The sequence below is a fragment of the Manduca sexta genome, chromosome 27 (assembly GCF_014839805.1).
Source record: "Manduca sexta isolate Smith_Timp_Sample1 chromosome 27, JHU_Msex_v1.0, whole genome shotgun sequence".
Lineage (NCBI taxonomy): Eukaryota > Metazoa > Arthropoda > Insecta > Lepidoptera > Sphingidae > Manduca > Manduca sexta.
This window is the reverse complement of record NC_051141.1, coordinates 15944252-15967170: the sequence shown is the minus strand read 5'-3', so window position 1 is coordinate 15967170 and position 22919 is coordinate 15944252. Positions and strand designations below refer to the sequence as shown.

The following is a 22919-nucleotide window of genomic DNA, read 5'->3' as shown; positions in this document are numbered from 1 at the left end:
ACTCAAAATATTATTATTGAACTGACTGAGTAAGATAATATTAAATTTTTGATCTATTACATTTACTTAGTAATAAGTCTGAAATTCAATTATTTCAATAAAAATAATAATTGTGATAAAACTGATATAACTGAAAAAAAAACTACGTTATATTAAGAAGAAGTATTTTTATAAAACTTTAAAAAGTTGATGCTTTTGTATACTTTTTTAATATGTATACCAAGATATAGAGATAGATATAGCACCTTCACCAAACACAAATACGCAAGCGTCATTTTACGGTCAATGTAAACTGTACTCGAGTGAGTAGACATCTAGTCACATTTGGTATTGCCATGCACAAAGCGAAGTCCATCACCGGGCAAATTCAATAGCCCGCGGGTCAATTGCGTGCCTAGTGGGACGCCCGAACCCCCAGCCGACCGCATACTGTCGCCGTTCCATTTCCGCCACAACCGCAGCGCATTGTCTCGGCTGTCTATAAACCACTGCTGCATCTTGTTAATAACTCGAAGTTATACATAGATATGGATAATTTGGCAGTGTAATTTATTTGGTACTTGCTTCATTTGGTGTGCCATTTATATAAAAATAAAACATTAAACGACAGAAAGATTTTCTCCCTATGCACAAACTGTTGGAGATTGTAACCTTCGTCGTGACTTATTATTTTTTATATGTTCTATTTTTAGAACTAATTGTATTTTGTTTGCCATAGTTACTTCCCTTTTAGTCACGTCTACATTGCAATTTTCTAAAGCCATAATGAGAGGTTCATACCTTGGAGTTAGACCTCCCAAAAGTATTGCAGCAATAGACTTGTCCTCTATGACTACATCAATATCCGCAAGATCCTGTGCGGTTGACATAACTGCGTTAATATATAGTTCAATATTTTTGAACTCTGATAGACTCAACCTGTACAGTCTACGCTCCAAAAATAATCTTCGTCCTATTCCCTTATCTTCAAAGGCTTTTTGCAAACAAGTCCATGCCTCAGATGCAGTTTTCGCACATCTTATATGGGTTATCGCTGCACCTTCTACTGATAAGCATATCTTTGCTAATGCCTTTGCGTCTTTGCGTACCTTTCTAGAGGCAGGGGTTGTGTCTCCATCTCGGTATCCACTAATTGTTTCCCATAAATCCTCATGGATAAGGTAATTTCGCATCTTGAACTTCCAAGTCGGATATCCATCTTTTATCCTCAAACAAGGAAATGGAAAAGATGTGATCGACGCAGGAATTTTCACACTCGAAACATCTCCAGATTCATGTGACATTTTCAGACTATTACTATTTCCTAGTCACACAAAAATATATACAACTTTATTTTACTAAATAACGTGAAAAACTAAGAACTAAGCGTTCGTGCTGATAACGTGTTGTAAATATGGTATATGTTCTTAGTAATTAAATAAAGTTAGTAAAAAGATGTTATTGACATGAGTGTTTATTTCGGACTAAAAGGGAAGTAACTATGGCAAAGGTTCAGGATTTTCAGGATTCAGGTTGTACTAGACACATGACTTCTAGACGGGACTGGTTTCAGAATATCTCGATACAGAATCAAGGTGCTGTTACTGTCGCAAATGGAGAACAGATTAAGTGCTGCGGAATTGGAAATATTTCAATAAACACGCCCGAGAACGTGGTCAACAATATTAGTGATGTTGCTTATATACCAGATTTGAAAGCTAGTTTGTTATCTGTATATAAAACTGTTGAAAAGGGTTTTATTTGTGTTTTTGATAAAATGGATGTAACTTTTATAAATCTGATACTTTTAATTTTACAGGTGAATCTGTTGCTCATGCCTCGCCCTGTGGTGGACTGTACGTTTTAGATGGTACTGTAAATGTTTCCGAGAATGTGGCGGATAATATTTTGACACAAGATGTGCACTCTGGCTGTCAGGATAGTTATCAAATTTGGCATAAGAGGTTAGGACATTTGTGTCGTATAGGAATGAACCAACTGAAAAATCACAAGGTAGGTATAAAGTATACAGGAGTAGATAAAACTAGTTGTATCGCTTGCGTGGAAGGTAAACAAGCAAGAAAACCTTTCAAAAGGTTAGCGTTTAATAGGGCTACTTCCCCTTTGGAACTGATCCATATGGATTTGATGGGACCGGTGTCTACAACTTCTTTTCAAGGAAATAGATATATGTTGACAATAGTAGACGATTATACGCGAAAAGTGTTTGCTTATTTTATTTCTTCTAAAACAGAAGTCAAAGATATATTTTGTGTGTTTCAATGTTTTGTTGAAAATCAGTTAGATAAAACAATTAAAGCAATTAGGACTGATGGAGGTAAGGAGTTCGTGAATAAAGAGTTTGTTGATTATCTTGCTTCAAAAGGTATAGAACATCAAACAACGACGCCTTATAGTCCTCAGCAAGTTGGAGTAGCGGAACGCACCCATCGTTCGGTTACAGAAAAGGCAAGAACGTTGCTAGCTGAAAGCTCACTACCGAAAGCATTCTGGGAAGATGCATTCCAAGTTGCCATTTACCTTAAGAATAGGTCTCCTCATCGAGCCTTAGGTGGACAAATTCCTTATGACAAATGGTATGGACGAAAAGGTGATCTTAGCCATCTAAAAGTATTTGGTTGTAGAGCTCTAGTCCATATACCTTCGTGTCACAGGAAGAAATTAGATGTCAAGGCACAGGAAGCAATTTTCGTCGGTTATTCTGAAAATCCAGGCACTTATATTTTTAGGGATCCTGCTAACCCACGAAAAGTTATTATATCCAGAGATGCAACCTTTTTTGAAAATTGCTTTACAGCGCTAAAGCAGAAGCAATCTGAGTCTGTCGCAGAGTCAGAATCTATATTGTTATTTGATGAGCAAAACAGATTGATTCTGAGTTTGATCATGACTGTCAATTCTATGACTGTGATGAGAATATCAGCCCGGCGGCTGAAGCAACTTTACCAGTAAATCTAGAAAGTGCAAAAGAGTCAGTGACTCTGGAAGAGCGAGAGTCTCTCAGTGACTTAAGGCTGCCTAGTGTGGAAGAAGTGACAGCGAATTTGGAACAGGAATCGCACCCTGAGCGCAGATACCCTTCCAGAGATAGAAAAGCAACAATTTTTATAAAGCTTACAATACGTCAATGGTAGATTCTAATGAACCTACGACATATTACGAAGCTACTCATGCCGATGATGCTCATAAGTGGCAACATGCTATGGTTGATGAGTATAGTTCCTTAAGGAAACTCCATACATGGAATTTAGTAGATAGACCTAACAAAAGGTTATACCATGTAAATGGATTTACAAAATTAAAAGGGATGCTTATGGTAATATTATCAAGTATAAAGCGAGACTCGTCGTCAAAGGTTTTCATCAAGTTGAAAGTGTAGACTACAAGAAGACGTTCGCACCAGTGATTCGTCATTCTTCCCTCCGCACGTTGTTTGCGATAGCTGCAGATATGAAGTTGAGAATGAAGCACTTAGATGTCGATACAGCTTTCCTTAACGGAGATTTAGAAGAGGAAGTTTTCATGGAGCAACCTCTTGGTTTTATTGAAAAGGGTAAAGAAAACAAAGTTTGTTTATTGAAGAAATCTCTTTACGGTCTTAAACAGGCACCGCGAGCTTGGAATAAAAGTTAAATGAAACGCTTTCTAAAATAGGTTTCATAGGAACTCCTTCCGAACCTTGTGTGTATACTAAACTTTTGGTAAAGAACTTGTAATATTAGGAATCTTTGTTGATGACATAATAGTCTTCTTTAATTCTGATTTGACATTTGACACTGTCAAGAATGATTTGTCGAAATATTTTTCATTAAAAGATCTCGGAATACTGAAATGTTATTTGGGACTACAAGTTGAAAGTGATTCCGAGAGTATAAGGTTGAACCAGCGAAATTATATTCTTTCTATATTAGAAAAATTTAATATGAAGGATGTAAGGCCGTGGATACTCCATTAATTAAAAAGAATATGGAAAAAAGAATGGATGGTCAAGTCGGTGAGTCTTATCCTTATCAAAACTTAATAGGATGACTCATGTATCTAGCGGTAAACACACGACCAGACATCGCTTACGCCACGAGCTATTTAAGTCAATTTAATACGTGTTTTCACTAAAGAACACTGGAATGCTGCTAAAAGGATTCTGCAATACCTAAAAGGTACCCTAAACTATTCATTGGTTTACAGGAAGAATAGAGAACCTTTAAAGGGTTTTGTGACGCAGACTGGGCAAACTGTCCAATCGACAGAAGGTCATACACCGGTTATGTTTACAAGTTAAGTGGAGGTCCAGTATCATGGGAATCCAAGAAGCAACCTACTGTTGCGTTAAGTTCGGCCGAGTCAGAATATATGGCATTAGCGTCTGCCACGAAGGAAGCGTGTTACTTACGTCGGTTTATATACGAGATAACAGGTATACTTTGTTCAGTTAACTTAGCTTCTGACAGCCAAAGTGCCATTAATCTTGTTCGAAATCCTGTACACCACAGCAGGACGAAGCATATAGATACTAGGTTTCACTTTATTAGGGAAAAGGTATCTAATAATATTGTTAAGTTAGAATATATAAAAGTAACGATATGCCTGCTGATGTACTAACGAAGGCCCTCGGACCTCTAGCACACAAACGATGTGTAGTTAACTTAGGTTTAGAAACTTAATTATTTTATTTGTTTTGTTTCTGTCACAACTGCGATTAAGGGCGGCTGTTGGAGATTGTAACCTTCGTCGTGACTTATTATTTTTATATGTTCTATTTTTAGAACTAATTGTATTTTGTTTGCCATAGTTACTTCCCTTTTAGTCCGAAATAAACACTCATGTCAATAACATCTTTTTACTAACTTTATTTAATTACTAAGAACATATACCATATTTACAACACAAACTAATCGAATATTTAATGAATCCCGGACTTGACTAAAATGCCTACCAGAATACAACAATCGACACCTGATCTATGACGCCAGCGACAATTTTCAAAATGGCGGATTTACCGGACAACTCAAACAGGTGTTGTAAAAACGTCGTAGTGTGAGCAATTACACGGGTGTCACGCGACCGAACGATGCAATAAATACGCGCGACACCTCGACACCGCGACACCGCCGCGCGACAGCTCCGCGCCGCACGATCATTAGTATCGGGATTAGGGACGAATGCGACACTCGGAATTAGCTTTACGCATCGGTTGGACAACGATACGGAAAAATGTTTACCAGTGACGTGCGTCTCGTGCTACGAGAAGTCGTTGTGCAATTTTTGATGAAGCTATATTCTGCGTCACTAACGTTGTATACGCCTATCGAGGCTAAACAATGTTTTAATTTTCTAATGTACAATGTCATTAACCTCGTAACGCAAAATACTGAACAACGAAGAGTTATACATGGTAGTAAGAATGTATAGGTAGTGGTAGGAACCGTCGACTAATATATAATATATTGTATACAAGAGCCTGGGCGGATGCTATCGGTTTATCTTATCTCCTGTCCAGCGGCAAGCATTGTGCACCGATGTGAACAACAATGTAGCCGATGAACTGGCTCAGGGCGACACGTTGATAACTATGTGCGACGCTTTGTAACTCGTGTTGTGTGACGTTATTGTTCACAAGCAGAAAAGCAAACCTTACCTTACCTTTAATTTTTTTGCAGGAAACTTTCTTGGGAGTATGCCTATTAACAGGTCCTTATAGAAAATTAAGGGTTTTGGAGGAGGTCACTTGGTCACCAAGATACAAAGGAACATGCGCTAAGAAAAAATAACGCACTAGATATATACGCATTATCGAACCTGTGGCCGAGACGCTAGTGCTGCGCAGTGGAAAAGTTTTATGAACACAGTATATTATGGAGTTTAACATAAATGTACGTAATACTCCCTTCAAATAGCGCTGTATCGATCTTGTCTAGCTTCAGTGGGGGAAAGTATTAACAAACAGACGCCTTCCAGACGTACACTAATTAGTGGGATTAAGGACGATCGGTACACAAAAGATGAACAGCTCGATGTGTTGAGATGTGAAATTTTGTTTGACTAACTTATTGTGGAATTATTTACGAACACATTGTACGAAGCAATCTATTAAATACAACAAATGGGCAACAGATACATGTAGCCCAAATGTGACATGACCAGCAGTCTTAACGACGAAATACAAAAACAAATCCGTGCTGCCTCCTATGAAACCTATGGCTGCTCAATATAATCCTAAATGGTAACCACTTCGCCGCCGTGCAGTGTGGACTGTATTCACTTTTCAGACACAAGTTCAATGCAGTTAAATAATAATTAAATTAGCAAAGTTCCCGTCCTCGAGTACGGTGAGTATTCGCCCAGGAAATTGTTAGTCGAGGCGAGCAGAGATTTCTATCATGCTGTCTCTAAACGAACATAATCTATAGAAAATCACCTGCATATAACGCTGTTTATGTAGTAGGTAGGTACATTAAAATATTAATCCGTAACGTTTGGTATAAACACGTCGATATGTTATGAACGCCAAACACCAGATCACCACATAAATCCACAATACAAGAACCATGAAATTATTTTGCGCCAGAATTCTATTTTCGATGCAAACCACCAGAATGACGAATGCCGATGATCGACTCACGGCGAATGCTATTTCTAAGGTGTACACTTTATACGTTTGAAAAATCTTTGCCAACAACCATGTATTATAGTTAGCGGAGAGTACTTCTTTTCGCGTCCTCCGGGCAGGTTGGGTCACCGACCGTTAAATATCAAAACAAACTATTGTTTTTCACCCACGTTATGTTATATATCACATTTGTCTTCACATCGTTTCAGCGCTGTCGTGACAGGGGAAGTGCGATCATATTGTATTTTATTTTTTTGTTGTTTTTACTCCTATACTAACAACCCGCCTCGGCTTCGTACGGTAGTACTAATTATAATATATAGCCAGATGACTTCTGGTGATCGGTACCAAACTAATACGATAGCCCGCTGGGGGAATCTGAAGATAACCTAAAAATCATTAGTATCGCTCCAACAATTTTGGAGTCCATACATACACGTTTATTTCTATATATATTCATGACAGAAGCAATTCGGTGAAACGTTTCGCAAACACGGCTTATTTGTGATATATTTATATTTATATTACTGTTGTCATTCCGAACGATGTATGTCGTGGTGTAAAAAATTGGATTATTTCATCTCATAAAGACGTAAACAGTCACAATAAAGCCAAAATAAAACCTCGCTCATTTATATTTCCATCATTTCACGTATATGTTTACAAGGTTTTAGTCACGATTCAGACTGCGTTTTAAACCTTACTCAGAATAGTCATAACATTTCCTTCGGGATAAAAAAAAAATAACAGATGTTTATGCCAAATTTCATTAAAATATGAAAATGATGTTGAAACAAACGAACTAATCGATGAGAAGTCGCGTCAGGCACGAGCCTGTTACACTCTAGAGTATAGTTAACTATTTAAATATTTCAATGAACAGAGCCGAATCTTTTAGGAAACATGTGGGCAATAATTATGATCCCGTGTCAGTTATAATAACGTCATGTGTAAGAAACATATTCATATTAGAGACACTAGAAGACTTTTGAATTGAATTAGTCGAATATTACTTTTGAATTGGTAAATAAAATGGTCATTCCTTTCCGATGAGATGTCAATTAACCTTGTCGTTTACTTTATTTGTCTCTTACTACAATCGAGTCGTCGACAAACCCTAACGTAAAACATATTATATTTCGTTTACTGGGCGTACAGAATATGCAATTTTAATGGAAACTATAATTAAACGCAACTTCAATTTACTCTGATGCATCTCAATGACAGAGGAAGCCAATAATAAGCTAACATAAAAGCACCGCACGTCATGTTTACCGCGCCACGGCGGCTGTGTACCGTCAGGCTCTGTAGTTCAATCAGCGCGGGCCGCGGATAGTTAATTGAATTGCCGTAGACGGCGCGTGTTCCCGCACCGAGCTGAATCAATACACGTTCAAGTAATAAACCTTTGTAAAATCCAATCACACCGTGGCGGGCTGCGTCGTAATGTATAAAAATTGAAAAATCGATGCAATGTTATTAATGCGCCGTCTAGACGCAGCGGGAAAATATTTACTTAGACATTATTGAAGCAACAACGTGTGGGATTTGTTATTAATTTGCTGCGTATTTTATATATTTACGTTGTTTTCAATGTGACTTTACTGCACCTGGGGCCTTAGGCGATATACCTTGAAAATCGTTAACGCTTCTTGAAAACAAAAATATATGGCAACGTTATATCATCCCAAGCCGCATGGTCAAACTAACGAATAGATACGAAAAAAGCTTTAGATACAGAATATAATAGAAAAGTTTGCAAATAATTATATTATTATTAAACAATATATTTAGTCTCAACAACAATAAGTATAACTGTACACATAAGAGTGTTTGTATACCGCTGTTTAGAGAAATAGACAAAGCGGTGAACCTGTCTACATAGACGGTCCCTCATATACCTGAGAGCTACCATTAAGTAAACACTTTCAACCACCTAAGAACAGTATTCAACTTCAGCGTCATAACTAAAATGATTTAGGTAATTCAGTAATCTGGAATACATTCCGTACGCTCAACGCGACGTCAACCCACGCTTTGTAGTTTATTTATGAAGCCAACGTGTATGAATAGTTTATTTTCTACACGCGCAAATATCTTTTTCCGTTCCTCATTAGATATTAAATTAGCAAAGAGTAGAATAGAAATTTATATATTACGATTCAAACGCAAACTGAAACGTAGTACGATTTCCTTTAAAACATACCAGTCAGAAGATGTATTTGATAACGTCATCCCTCATTGAAGGTACTTAAGTGATCAATAAATAACATCACCAATTAAATAGGGGACCGGACTCATTTTTGTTCTTTATTATTATCAAATATTTACGTTATATAAATTATAACACAGAAAGAATTATTTAAATCCGGTAAAAAATCAACAAGTTATAAGTTTTTCAATTTCGGTAGAAGGGGTAAGTAACAAGAAACAGAAAAGAGGCGCAATACCCACGTGTGACGTCATCGGGCATTACGACGCGTGCGAAAGAAAGGGATGAAGCGAAATCCCACCTCGCGCCCACTTCGGCACATAGTAATATTTGAAATATGAATTACTGGCTCATTTTTTAACCAATTTCAATGCAGTTTTCTCAGGAGGGTTTCTTTTTCGTATTATTAACCATTACATATAAAATAATGTACAAAATCAAACACAGGCCGGTCCCCTATTACACTAAATATGATGGTGCCTTGAAAATATTTTGTTATGCGTCGTACTGTGTAGAGTACACTTACCTGTACAGTGTCTGTGTCGCCGTCGCCCTCGCCGCCACCGCCGCCTCCGCCGCGGTCGTTGACAATGTCCTAATGGACAACAAAATAATACGTCATTAGTTAAGTCTCTAGACAAAACATTTAGAAAAAAAAACACCGGCCACGCGAGAACAGGTATTATTATCATAACATCTGGTACTGGACAATAATAATTGTAAGGATAAATTTGACATCTAGGTATCCTTTCCAAACTATTGAATTTTTATTACGGTTCGTTGTGAATACAACTATTATTACATATATTTTATGCAAATGCCAGCCCCCTGCAAATTACGGTTTAATAAACAGTCAGAGGGGAAGTCAGAATGCGCTTATTTAATAACTGCGCCGTGTGAATCCATGGAACAAACCAGAAGGGGCGTCCGCCTGCAATTGTATTCTAGATAAGTTCGAAGTCGAAGTGAGCGTCGCGCGCACCACTTACAAGACAGTAGACACCAACGTAATGTTGCCATCTTAGACGTTATTTACCCTTCTTTGGGTGAACAATATCATCAACATTGGAAGTTCATAATGAAAAGGAAAAACACTTATGCACTACACTATAATTAAGTATTTAACTTATTATCTCCAAACAATAAGAACTTTAAAACTTGAAAATAAAACTATTTATATTTAATTAAATGTGGCACCCGTACTACGCCGTTGAAAAGAACTTTCCCTGTGTAGAAACCCCACTGCGCACTTACCGTAGTGTAAATTAATGAACCTAAGAACCAAAAATAGATAATATAGAATAACATTAAGTTGATATTTGACTTTAAGCCACAGAGACATTAGGAGAATGTTCGAGTGTTTTTGTTAATACTCGGATAGATTTAACACCAGCTAGACGGCTATCAATTGGCTAAATAGCTAGGATAATGCCTTTAAAATCAATAAACAAACCATCTGCGGCTTACTGTTAGCCTAGAGTAGGCTCCGACGACAATAAGCCGCATTCAACGATTGTTTGCCTTCGGCAAATGATTTAAACCAGAGCTTCCCGAACTTTTTTTCAATAGACTACTTTCATAATTTTGGTGGTTCTGGTGAGCCGCCCTACAGCTAAATTTCTACCATATTCCCGAGAGTATGTAAGTTTTTACATGTAACAGCAACCTAGCTTCTTTAAATATTACTGCCTAAATTGAAAGGTGAAGTCAACCCAAAATTTTAGTTCTTTACTATAAAAGAAGATACATTTTCGTCGACCTTACAAATTGGGAACCCCCCTTTTTTTGGTCACGCCGACGTAGACTCCCGTCGAGTCTCCTGTAGATCCCTGGGCGTTCACCTGGACCACTTTGGGAATCAGTGGTTTAAATTATAATACGCTCACTGTATTCATTTTAGTAGGAACTTATACGGTATCACTTGCTTTAATCTTTAGTTGTATTGATAATTGTCTTAATAAGGCGATACAGTTGCTTACGTGGAAGTTGGCGCACTTAGCTACGCTATACAGGTGACTGTACATCGCAAGCTATTCGCCTAGTGCGACTTCTATATATCACGGATTATCGGCTTGAAGGTCAGTGACTACGGAATAATAGTTTAAAATATTGTATCGATGGAAATCCTCTGATTTATGTTCGCGTGTTTCTAGATATGTTAAATAGATGTGAACGAACAAAAACCTTTTTTCATGAATCAGAACGTCGAATAATGTAACATATTATTAATATTTTATTCGTTTTTTATCGAATAAAGAATGGTTTCATATTAATCAGGACTACATAATTCATTAATTAATAGCAATAAAACTAACAAGTTTATAACAAGGTGGTCTGGAAACCTTTGGGGGGCCCCATACTGAACATACTGAAAAACAGTACATAATCATACAAACTTATTAAGATTACCAATCTCGTAACATACAGCTTTACAGCTAAACCCGCTCTACTTTTCGAAGGGTTCATACCAAAAGTGTGATATATTTAAGAGTTAGGATATTTTTTTTGTTTGAAACTCATACATATTTATTTTACACCTACAGCTCGAGTAACTTATTATAAGGTGTTATTTTCAAGATAAGTAAATGGTTTCATTTAGTAACGTAATGACAAAATTACCCTGTTTAACTGCTACAAAAACTTGCTAGTCTAAACATAGATGGTTTTGTTTTAGTTATCACTTTTACAATTCGTAAAGAAACAGACTCTAATCACAGAACAATCGTGTTCAGATAATCTATAAACCCATTTCACAGCCGACGACGCGCTATTTCCACGCGACATTTACTATCGGAACACATAAAGCGCGTCGGTATGCGAAACGGCCTGCATATGCATGCAAAGACAGGTAATGTGGGAGATTTCGATGCGAACATTAAAGACGTATTTTATGGACGCAGAATGTGTCGTGACCGTTGTGTACGAGTATAATATAATAGAAATGTGTTTTCGGAATTTAAATATAAGCGACACATCACGAGATCGCATCACAACGCATCGCATATCTTGACAAGCGAACCGAAATCGTTATTCCTTTGGATAATTGGGCGTACATTTATACAGCACGACTAGGGTTTCATTACAACAAAACAGTTTATTAGGAATTCAAAACTAAATTAATATTCTATATTTGAAACCGCCGTTTATAATTAGACCGACAATTGAAGCCCAGCAGTAGCAGTTCGTTAACTTTACAACTCCAATCAAAACTCTAACTATTGTTATTTTAAAGTTTTATTTGGATAACCAGTTCAACGACTAGTTTTATTATGCAGTGTAAGCAATTTTCTACGACCGTGCGTCATCAATAATTATAAATATGTTTTTAACCGATGCTATGCGATACCAACACGAACACCGTGTGCGTTGACCTCAATGGTTAGTAGTCTATTTTCATAACACAATTTAGAACGAACTAATAGTATCTATATATTAATACGTGAAGAAACGATTTTGTACCCTTTTTTAAGCACATTGCGCTCATGTAGGAGTGTGAGATTTGGAATTTATAGTTTCTAGCCTTAAATCTATATAATTTACATTTTATATAAAGACATAATTATGATACGAAAGCTTTTGCTCTTAGTTTTGTGTAACAAATTGTCGTCAATACAAAACCCCTAAAATATTATTCGCTTTAAAAACACAAGATAATTAAAGAAATATTATGTAAAATCTCCCAATTAATTACGACGAAGCCACTCTGAAAATCTAATTATTACATTAACAACTATAATTTTCAAGAAATAATCATCAGAGATATGTCGAAAATACACCCCCCCCCCCCCTTTATTCTTTGCTCTAAACTGGGGGAAACATATTATCTTTATATCCAAAAATATATTTAAAACTCGGATATTTGAGAATAGTCACAACTTGCAATATCGCCCTCAGTTCGACAATCCTTACGTTTAATATAATCCTAATAATTGATGTAGAAAAGCCACAAGCGTAGACATTTAAAATACTAACACACTCTGAAAAACCTTGACACGGTGTTGGAAATAGAAAACACGTGTGAATTATTCTGTAGTGTATATTTCCTTCGATACGTCCAACAATCATTATTCAGAATGTTTATGTTTTGAAAGTATCAGAGCAACGATTCAAGGTGGCCGGCATCGCAACGGTTCAATGAAAGTTGAACGCGTCGTGTGCGTTGACAACCATGCAACAGGTGTGTTGGTGTTAATTTTAGTGTGATTATGTTTCGGCTTTGTTTAGTTTCGCTTCGGACAAATCTATTAATGTCTATCAATATATTAAATGGTTGCGACGTTTTCATTTAACGAGATCTGTGTGATATCATTACTATTGTCGTCGAAGATTGGGCACTGTATTGCGTGGATCATGTAAACGGTACAGGCATGCTGATCCTACTCTACTCTAATCGTGTAACAATCGCATTCCTCAAAAGAAAAGAATATAACTGTAATATCTTTAAACATAATAAAAAATATATATTAAATGTAAATTAAATTAATTATTCTTACAAATGCTCAGTAGCGGAATCCCGAAAATTACAAACATTCATTCGCGTTTTGAATTCATTTTCTGCGTCAACATTTCTACTGCGTTCATATCAATTCACATTGTGATCAAACAAGTGTCACGCTGGCCGTTCAGGTCATCAGAGTGACACGCCGTGCAACTCGATTTTCGGCACAATACGAGCCCAACCGACGGCCGCAAATTGAAGCGCGCCACACATCATTCTACTCGGAATTAAGGTCGGACCCCCAGTAAAACGGCACTGGCCGTATTTTTAGAAGCTTTCTGTTTGAAATTTATAATACATATTATAGAAAAAAATCAAACATAATATTTCTACAATATGTCATCTTTACTTTGGTTATTTTAATATATTTATAATGAGGATATGTCGCGAATGTTGTAATGAAAACGTTGCTAAAAATTTGTTAAAAAAAAATATTTGTAATCTTTGCATGTGCCCGTAACTTGCGCAACGTTAAGTATGGAACAAACTCAAGACCGCTTACTCGAGGAGTAGCCTTAAACAAATAGCTCACGTCAAACTTAATGGCCTGAAGTCCGTCAATAAAAAGCGTCTCTAATAAAAACAGTGATGTCATTCGTAGCTATCTACAGCACTATCATAGATTCTCGATTAAGTATAAAAATACATCGTTAAATATTAGAGTGTAATCAGACGTTCTAGTGGTATCAGCTTTGCCGCGAGTTTTATAAACGCCCCTAACTTCCGCTGCAATCATAAGCTAGTGACTTGAGATTTTGATAGTGATATCTAACATTAGCTTATATCAAAAGATGGCTATTACAAATCGTGTCCACGTCGCAATCTAATATTAGATTGTAATCAAAAATAAAAGTACATTTTGCAAAATAATATTATGTACGACAAAATTTGTCTTGTGCAAGTCATAATAAATAAACTCCCGCTCCGACGGAAATAAATCTTTTGATGTGCAATAATTGGATGTTTTTTTTTTTATTAAAATTGTTATAAATGATGTTTGAAGAGTTAATGTCTGTACTACCACTAGACTAGTCCAACCGCGCATTTATGTATGAAATTTTTTATATTATTTTTTGAATTGATTTTGTGGTTCATGTAACCAGTCATTTTAGTTGTCCGTAATATTGCGCAAGTTGTCAAACCTCTTTCCATTCGGTGTCTAGTACTTATGCTTGATTATTGGTGACTAAACGACGGCGAGGGGCGTGCCGGCATTAAAAGAAAATGCAAGAACAGGGATTTGGAAGAAGCGTGGGCACTTTATGCCATTGGAAATCCCATTAATTATGGAAAAGCAACACGAGCTCCTATTATATTATCTCAGGGCTTTACTGGTTCCGGACCAGGCAGTGCTATTGAGATTTTCTAAATATCAACCTTGACACTAAATTTTGTACACAAAATGGCGATATGCTAACCCCCTATTACATCATGGGACGAAACATACGTGGCGAAAAGTGGGTTGCACTTCTGTCTACCTCTTCTGGTATAAAATCGTGATCTGTAAGTCTATGTGTCTTACTGATCACTACATAGTAAAAAACAAAGTCGCTTTCTCTGTCCCTATGTCCCTTTGTATGCTTTAAATCTTTAAAACTACGCAACGGATTTTGATGCATTTTTTTTTAGTAGATGGAGTGATTCAAGAGGAAGGCTTATATGTATAATAACATCCATTAAATAGTGGAGAAATACTGTTATTTTGTTATGTTATACCCGTGCGAAGCCAGAGCGGGCCGCTATGTTTTTATATACAACGCTCACAGTTTTTCTGTAGTGTATTTAGTATCAGCATTGCACCCGTGCGAAGCCGGGGCGGGTCGCTAGTATATTATAAAAACTAACGAATGTACTTACGTCCATGTCAACATGTCCAACGCCGGTGGAGCGCCGCTTGGGCCTGCGCCGGCGCTGTATGACGTTGAGTGCGGCCTGCGTGCTCGCCGGCGACGCGCTACTCGACGACTTGCTCTCAGAACTGCTCTCACGTTCCCTCTCCTCTTCACCTGGCACGCCAAATACACCGTCAGACGTGTCACTAGATCATAGTGACCTTACACGGAAACTAAATCCTAATCCAAAATTTCCCCCGAAAAACAGTACTTGTATGTCAACACCTCGTTGCCACTTACATTCCTGACATTACAATTTAACAGCCATTGTTAAATGTTAAATGATATACCTGCACGCATGTCCTCCTTGGGCGGCAGGGCGGTGGTGTTGGCGTTGGAGCCGGTCGGCGGGCGGCGCAGCGGCAGCGTCACCGTCGCCTCGGCGGCCGCGCGCGGCGTGGCGCGACTCGCGTCCTCCAGCTCAAACTGTGTACACAATCGCGACATACCACTAGCTTTATATTCGCGTAAGAATTGAACGTTGAAACCTCATCTATTAAGATGATAGCTTATGTCATTATACCTATATTCGATATGAAATTGATACCCCAGACCTATGACTGACATTACTGGTGTGAAACTGGCACAACAAAATCATATTTTGTAACTTAATGCTTAAGAGTTCTTAAAGGATATGAACATATATTAATGTTATCAACTCGTTTACATATACCCCATAATACAAAATTGATTAGCTAACCATAATGATATCTAATGCAATTCTCCTCATTGTAATTAATTGTACTATTAGGTATCTCTGTGATCCGAATTCTGTGCCTGTACATGCCATGTACAATTACCCCGAAAGTAATTACAATTTCTGAATTAATTGATCCAGGGCAATTACAACCGCGCCAGTAGAATTAGCAAATTGGTTGATATGCTTAGAATATATCTATAGAAAGTACATATACAAATTACCCCGAATTATCCCATCACATCTAGTAAATAATACTACAACACTATAAAATTACGACTATGAAATACTGCTACCATGCACAAATACTAAAGCACATCTTGTATCAAGTTTAAAGCAAGGAATCATTTATATTTTGCAAAGAAAATATATGAAGTGAAATTTGTTTCACGCAAATTATTACTTTATTTCAAGCTGAATGCTTGTTAAAATTTATCACGTAGTAATAACAGTGATTCTTGCTTGAACTCTTAGATGGGCTATGGGGTCGTTTCACATGCAACAGTACGAAATTATTAATTTAGCGACAATAAATTAGTATTTTTAATAACATTACATAAATCAGAAATTTAAGAAGCGGTACACTTATTATCTCTAATTCTTCATACAGCTAAAAGCATGTCTTAGTTTAAAGAATAAGCTTCAAAACGATATTATTTTATTCTAAAATACGAAACACTGATTTAACAGACAAACTACGTGTACTACACGTTAGTGTCAGATTTCATAACCTAAGATAAGAACTACTCGAAACACCAATACTTGGGGCTTACTAGATTGACTGATGTAATAGCTGGCGTACCCAAGTAATTTAGTAAAAAAAAAAAACATTTCAATGATAACTAAACAAAAACATCACAAAAATACCCGACAACCACCCCAGTCCATACAGCCCCATGAGGTGAAACCATGCAAGTAACATATAAGACTCAAAACACAATAATATACAGGGCCATATTCCCGCCAACAATTCCCGGAATATTTTTTTTAAATATTGAATGGTCAGTCCATCGCAACGTTTTGATATTTTACAAATTACGAATGTTATATTTAGACTGCAAGGTGCAAATGCACGCAGTTGGGAGTAATGCAAAATGTCACGTAAAGTAATCTTTTATGTTTAGTGATGAGCACATCATCTTAAAACTTGGCAGACAAACTATCTCTTTGCGTGTAAACTGCCAAAATTACAAATTCGAATCATTACTTTGATGGTGGTCTGAAAATAGAGAAAGATGTTTTCATCTACATCTTCAAGATATAGTTTTGTTCTGTTTATTTAATGTTTTTATTACACGAGGTAAATAATATTTGATGACCATAACTGGAAAGGGTACGGTCATGATGCATTTATTTTTTACAAACGCTTTTTATTGGGTTGCTAGGATATTATTTTCGTAAAAGAGAAAATATATTAATCTCAAAATCACAATTGGAAATACAATTGCAAGTAACGAGCATAAAGCAAATTTATTCGTGTTCAATATTAATTGGTCACACCATGCGCGTTCTCCAAAGACATTAAGACCACGTGACACGATCAAGCCAGTCTGTCAGTCTATGTCTGGTGACACGATTGTATGTAGGCGAGAATAATGCGTCGGAGCTCAACGTGTTTACAACTATTTAACTTACAATGTTGTGTGGAGATGTGTATACAATTTGGGTATAATTTAAACGGATATTGTCAGTTTCCTTAGCAATGTGTGAACGAGATATACTGTGGCAATTACAGCTTTATGTTGTACATAAACTGTTCTAAATCGCGACATGTTTATTTATGACGTCGAAATAGTTTTCATCGCTTGATTGTTTATGTTGTGTTATTACGTGTGTTCTTATTTGATTAGACCTAAATATATTTGATTATGTTTGATTGTAACCAGCGATACTGACGTAATTGTTTAAATTGACATATAAGTGGTACAAAACATACATCCTGGATCTAATACAAGATCTAATTACAAGTGCTTAAGTACAGACTGTCAGACCGGCTTGACCGTGTGTGGTTGGAATGGCATGAGGACCTTATTAGTGGGGTCGAGCCGCAGCCGCCACGAGGGGCGTCGCTCGCTGTTGGCCGCGATGGTGGCGGTCGCGGTGGCGGTGGCGCACGCGAGCGCGACCGTCACGGTCACGTCGCCGGTAGCCCCGCCCGCCCCGCCCGCCCCGCGCGCCTACGTCACACGCACACATCACGTGACGCGCTTCGGTGCATCGTATTATAACTAAATACTTAGAAAATTCTCTTCTACAGATGCCCTCTTATAATGTACAAAAACATCCAATGTTTCGAATTTTGATTTCGAAATATCAGTAATCAGTAGAAAAATACACACAATAATTTTTAAAATTCTTATGCTATTTAATAGTATCATAGGTGGATTTTATGAACAGGAGTTAAAAGTTAATGTGAGTATAATTCCACTGTAATATTTCTCCTTTCACTATTTTATATAACTTGAGTGATAAAACTATAATATTTACATAACACGTGTCGTACAATGGAACATGTAAAGTGAACATCTAAATGAATTATTAACACGAGCGACACACCTTCATTATTTAATATTATGACTGTGTAGTTAATAAGAACAGATGCACACAAACAACCACAATTTAATTTATAAATATAAGCTTTATTGATCACTGTAGAGTTATCTCATTAGAAAACAATGATAAATTTAATGTTTTGCTCTTAATTTTGTCGACTTACGTAAGATTGATACACAGGCTACAAATTCAAGAATTATGTTTATATCATCAATAATTCGTAAATTTATAATACCCATAATTTGTGTCACTTTAGTGACAATGACATTTGTTACGAAACTTCTTACTTTCATCATTGATTCATCGTCCTTGCTAGTTGTGCGTGCGCATCAATTCAGTACAAAACATGACGGGACCGGACGGCGGTCTATCCGTAACAAAAAACAATACAACCTCAACGTATTTACAAGTTTAGCTGCAACCGTCTAGGGGGAAAATATCTATTTTCTATTTACTTTATATTCACATATGGTATCATGAAATTGTGATCAATTCTTAAGTATAATTAATTATTTTAATACGACAATTTAAAATTTGTTATTTGTCATATAATTAAAACTCGAACCATTGTTTAGTGTTTATATCTGTGTTGTGATTATTTAAAGATTTGATCACACTTTTCAGAAGTTCTTAGAACCATAACCTATTAGTTCCATATCTAGGGCCAATTACAGTGAACACCCGTAAACCCGTTATTACAAATGGGACACAATATATCCGTAATGCAAATGTCCACATACCGAACCGTTGTCCGTGCTGGCCGGGGCGGGCGTGTCCTCTGTCTTTTTTGTTACTGTCGGCGCTGGGGCCTCGGTGGTGCCGTTCCCAGCCTTCTTCTTCACCAGTTGCTCCGCTGATTTGATCTCGTCGAGCGTGACGCCCTGCGTGGATCGCCGCGTCTCACGAACACGTTTCGCGTGCGCCTTCCTCTGCGTTTCGCTTTCCTCATCCCGCACTGGCGGTACGAAAGACCTGTGAAACCGTTCAGCATTAATTTTCTGATATGTACAATAATGACTGCAAAACAAGCGAGAACATAGGATTATTTCTGCAAAAAAAATAAAACACATTCAGCTCGTTTATAAACAAACAAAAACTAACCGACATGCGCATTAACAATAATGTACACGCAGACATGCCATTAACTAAAACCATAGAAAAACAACTGGAAAATTAAGACATCTGACATAACCAAAAAAAGTATGCGCAAATCATAAAGATAAAACAAAACGGTTTGATTGAAAGCGAGAATTCTGTTGATACAAATAGTTACTGACTGATGCAAAATATTTATGGCTTGTAATAATTTAATATAAAAACATATTTGACAACCATTAAGTATTCAAATTATTAATGCATTACTAATTTTTACATCTCTATGGCAGAACCTGTCGAAACAATTTACTCGACCAATAAAAATGTCGTAATAATAAAAGATGTTGGCCTAAACAGTAAATAAATGCTCGCTTTCAAATGAACTTTAAAAATGTATAAATCGAAAATGGTAACAACACGACAACATTCTACGAATATAGTGACTCTATAGATTTTTGGTCGCAACACAAAAAGAGTAAATTACAACAAATTTAATTGAATGTATACATTTTTGATTCGATTTTGGTTCAGTATACTTGAAAACCCATGAGTGGCCCACAGCCATTTGAATGACGTTCAATATCAACCACCCTTGAGATTAGACATAAAGTTTTATTTCCGCATATGTTGTTGCGTTGTCGCCATTAGCTAGGTACACTCAGTACAACGATGACTGTACTTGAAGAAGTTCTTGAATATGTTGCCGGGCGACAGCTTGGTGGGCGTCGCGGAGCTCGGCGTGGAATTGCTACTGTTCGACTCAACGCTCTCCGAGCTGTTACAACGCAATAACACACTGTACTCTACTGGCTACTGTACAATAGAAACTGCCTACTCTATGTAATACTGTCTTACATACTATTTATTTACCAAAAATTAAGTGTGTATTCTTTATGAATTATCGCTTGTTTTAATCGTAAGGAGTCCTGCATACCTAAGAAATGTCTTATAATAATAAAAAAGAAAAGTCTACCAATCCGCACTAGGCCAGCGTAGTGGACTAGGACCTAATCCCTCTAAGTAGTAACGGGCACCCGTGCCCCAGCAGTGGAACAGCATATAATACAGGGCTGATATTATTATATCTATTATTATTATTGTACACTGAGTAACGGGGCGAGCCATCGCATAGCCGTTGATAAACGGCACATGACCGCCCATAAAAGTACCAACATACATAACTTCGAATTTAGAAGGAGTGTGGTACAGCACTGTCCTTGGGCATCTTGATACACGGAGTGTTTAGTCTTACAATTTCTATGTGACTCTTTAAATATTGGAATTTCATACTGTTTCACTTTTCGTCTGTATATTCCGTCACATGTGAAAGGGAGAGTTTATTGCCATATCGGTCACTAATTCCAAAATCCGGGCTGATACTGAGCAGAAAAACCCAATATCACTTTGTGCAATTCGGGAATCGAACCCCAGATCTCGGAGCAGTGCTGTACCATACACGCAATAGACGTACCGAGGGAAACTTTAACAAAAGCGTATTTGCGGCGTATTCGTCAAATTTAGATGCTCGCTATAAAAATAATGACGTTGAATTTGACGCTGACGTGACGTACCTCCTGACAGTGGTCTGAGTGGTCGTGTTGGTCGCGTTGGCGTTCGCGGTTGTGTTCGCGGGCGCGGTCCACGTGTTCGCTTCCCTCTCCTTCCGATCCGTCGGACTTATTCTGGTGGGAATTACACATTATTATAATATTGGAAATGTATACAAAAGTTGATTAGCATAATATTTAAAGGACATAATGTAAAAATATAACATAAATTTATATCAAGTTATTTTGTAAACTACGTTATTGCTATGTAAAAAAAAGTACAAATAGAAATCTTTTAATTATAAAATTACACTCGGGACAATCGATAGCATTTTCATTCAAAATATTTTAAATTAGATAGTAAATAAAAATATCGTGTTTACTAAAGGGCCAATTCCACTATTGAGTTTCACGCAGCGACAGGCTTGAACACGCTGTATTTTAGAGGGAAGAATTAATGCCCTAAGCACACATTTTATTAACATGCGTATTTATAGTACATTGACACGTATAAGCTGATATTTGCGATAGTGTAACCAATGAAGATAAACGTGATGCTAGCTAACGTTGCGCTAAAAAGCGCTTCATCATGTATTTTGAAAATGCCGCGTTGTGTGCATAGGTTTTTGATAACGCGCAAGCACCATCGTTGAGTGACACTTTTTCTCCGCCCCTACTATGCCGGACCAGCTTTATCTCCTCAAGCTCACGGGTATACACCGATCAGACAAGATTCTTTATATTTATATTACCAAAATTTTAATGCCCCAAACAAATCCCTCAAACAAGTGAAATGAATTTATGGCATTTTTTTACACGCTGAACTGTGCATCACACAGTATGCAAGGCGAAATGAGACGTCTGAGACAGAGAAATGAGTTTCGAATGGCGAATGATCTTTTTTCCTAGATCAGGCTAGATGTGAGCAAGTTACTTGTTTAACTAATAGCTTTACGATATGTTGTCGACTATACAACTGATCCGACATAGTAAGAACGGCGCTCTCTTTAACTGGCACTTTACACAAACTGTACAAGTAACATAAAATACACGTAGACATTGAGGCAAACATAGCAAGACATTCAGATCGCGTATTAAATGTGATGTTATTGTTCTGATGTTTTATATTGTTAATATGAATGTCGAACACGGTTTTGGCACGTTTCGGACGGCGTTTAGTATTCAAGCGTTTGTTATGACGTGTGTTATGTGCAATTTTAATATAGGCCAATTAGGTGTGAAGTAAAAAAAAACATTGTTTTGTTAGAATTTATAAATTGTAGTATACAGATACTACAATATTAATTGTCATAATCAATTGTCTTCAAATATTTTGAAGCGTTCAGTGAATTTGCGCAGATCGATAAACTTCGATACTTTTGTATGCAATAGGCTTACCTTATCACCTGGTTACCAGAAGATGGTTCGAATAGACGCATAAGAATATATATTTTATTTTACACAAATGCTATTTGTCCAGTCTGCGAAATTCATTTTATTTGAGACTAATCTGAACACATGGTTTACAGTAAATGAATTGTGGACTAGCCGCATACTATATATAATAGTCTTTTGACTAATATAAATATATTATTATTGAAGTTATCATCATGTTCGTATAACTACAGCTCCCTTACTATACAGTGATGCTCACGTCTATTATGAGAGGTCAGGGCGTATTGGACTGCACAGAGCTGCAACCCGGCTGGTAGACCCAATCCGCAAGAGCGTGTTTAGATGAGTGGCGTTCGACGTACCTCAGTTCCGTCTTACCTTTCCGTTAAGTCGGAAGGCTCATGTCACGTTTGCTCGTTTTAA

The 22919-nt window shown here is 37.0% G+C and overlaps 1 protein-coding gene across 4 annotated transcripts in view; it reads right to left on the bottom strand.

Annotated features, from left to right (window-relative positions):
- Positions 1-22919, bottom strand: part of LOC115439943 (protein phosphatase 1 regulatory subunit 12A) — a 95609-nt gene that overhangs the window by 32871 nt on the left and 39819 nt on the right. For 2 of the 4 annotated variants that reach the window (XM_037443804.1, XM_037443806.1), the window contains 7 exons: positions 21126-21236; positions 20234-20329; positions 19200-19431; positions 17934-18083; positions 15500-15635; positions 15175-15323; positions 9346-9414 (listed from right to left, as the gene is read on the bottom strand). In XM_037443804.1, coding sequence (XP_037299701.1) covers positions 9346-9414; positions 15175-15323; positions 15500-15635; positions 17934-18083; positions 19200-19431; positions 20234-20329; positions 21126-21236 — 943 coding nt within the window. The remainder of the gene's footprint in view (positions 1-9345; positions 9415-15174; positions 15324-15499; positions 15636-17933; positions 18084-19199; positions 19432-20233; positions 20330-21125; positions 21237-22919) is intronic. The other 2 variants (XM_037443807.1, XM_037443808.1) reach the window with 2 other exon arrangements.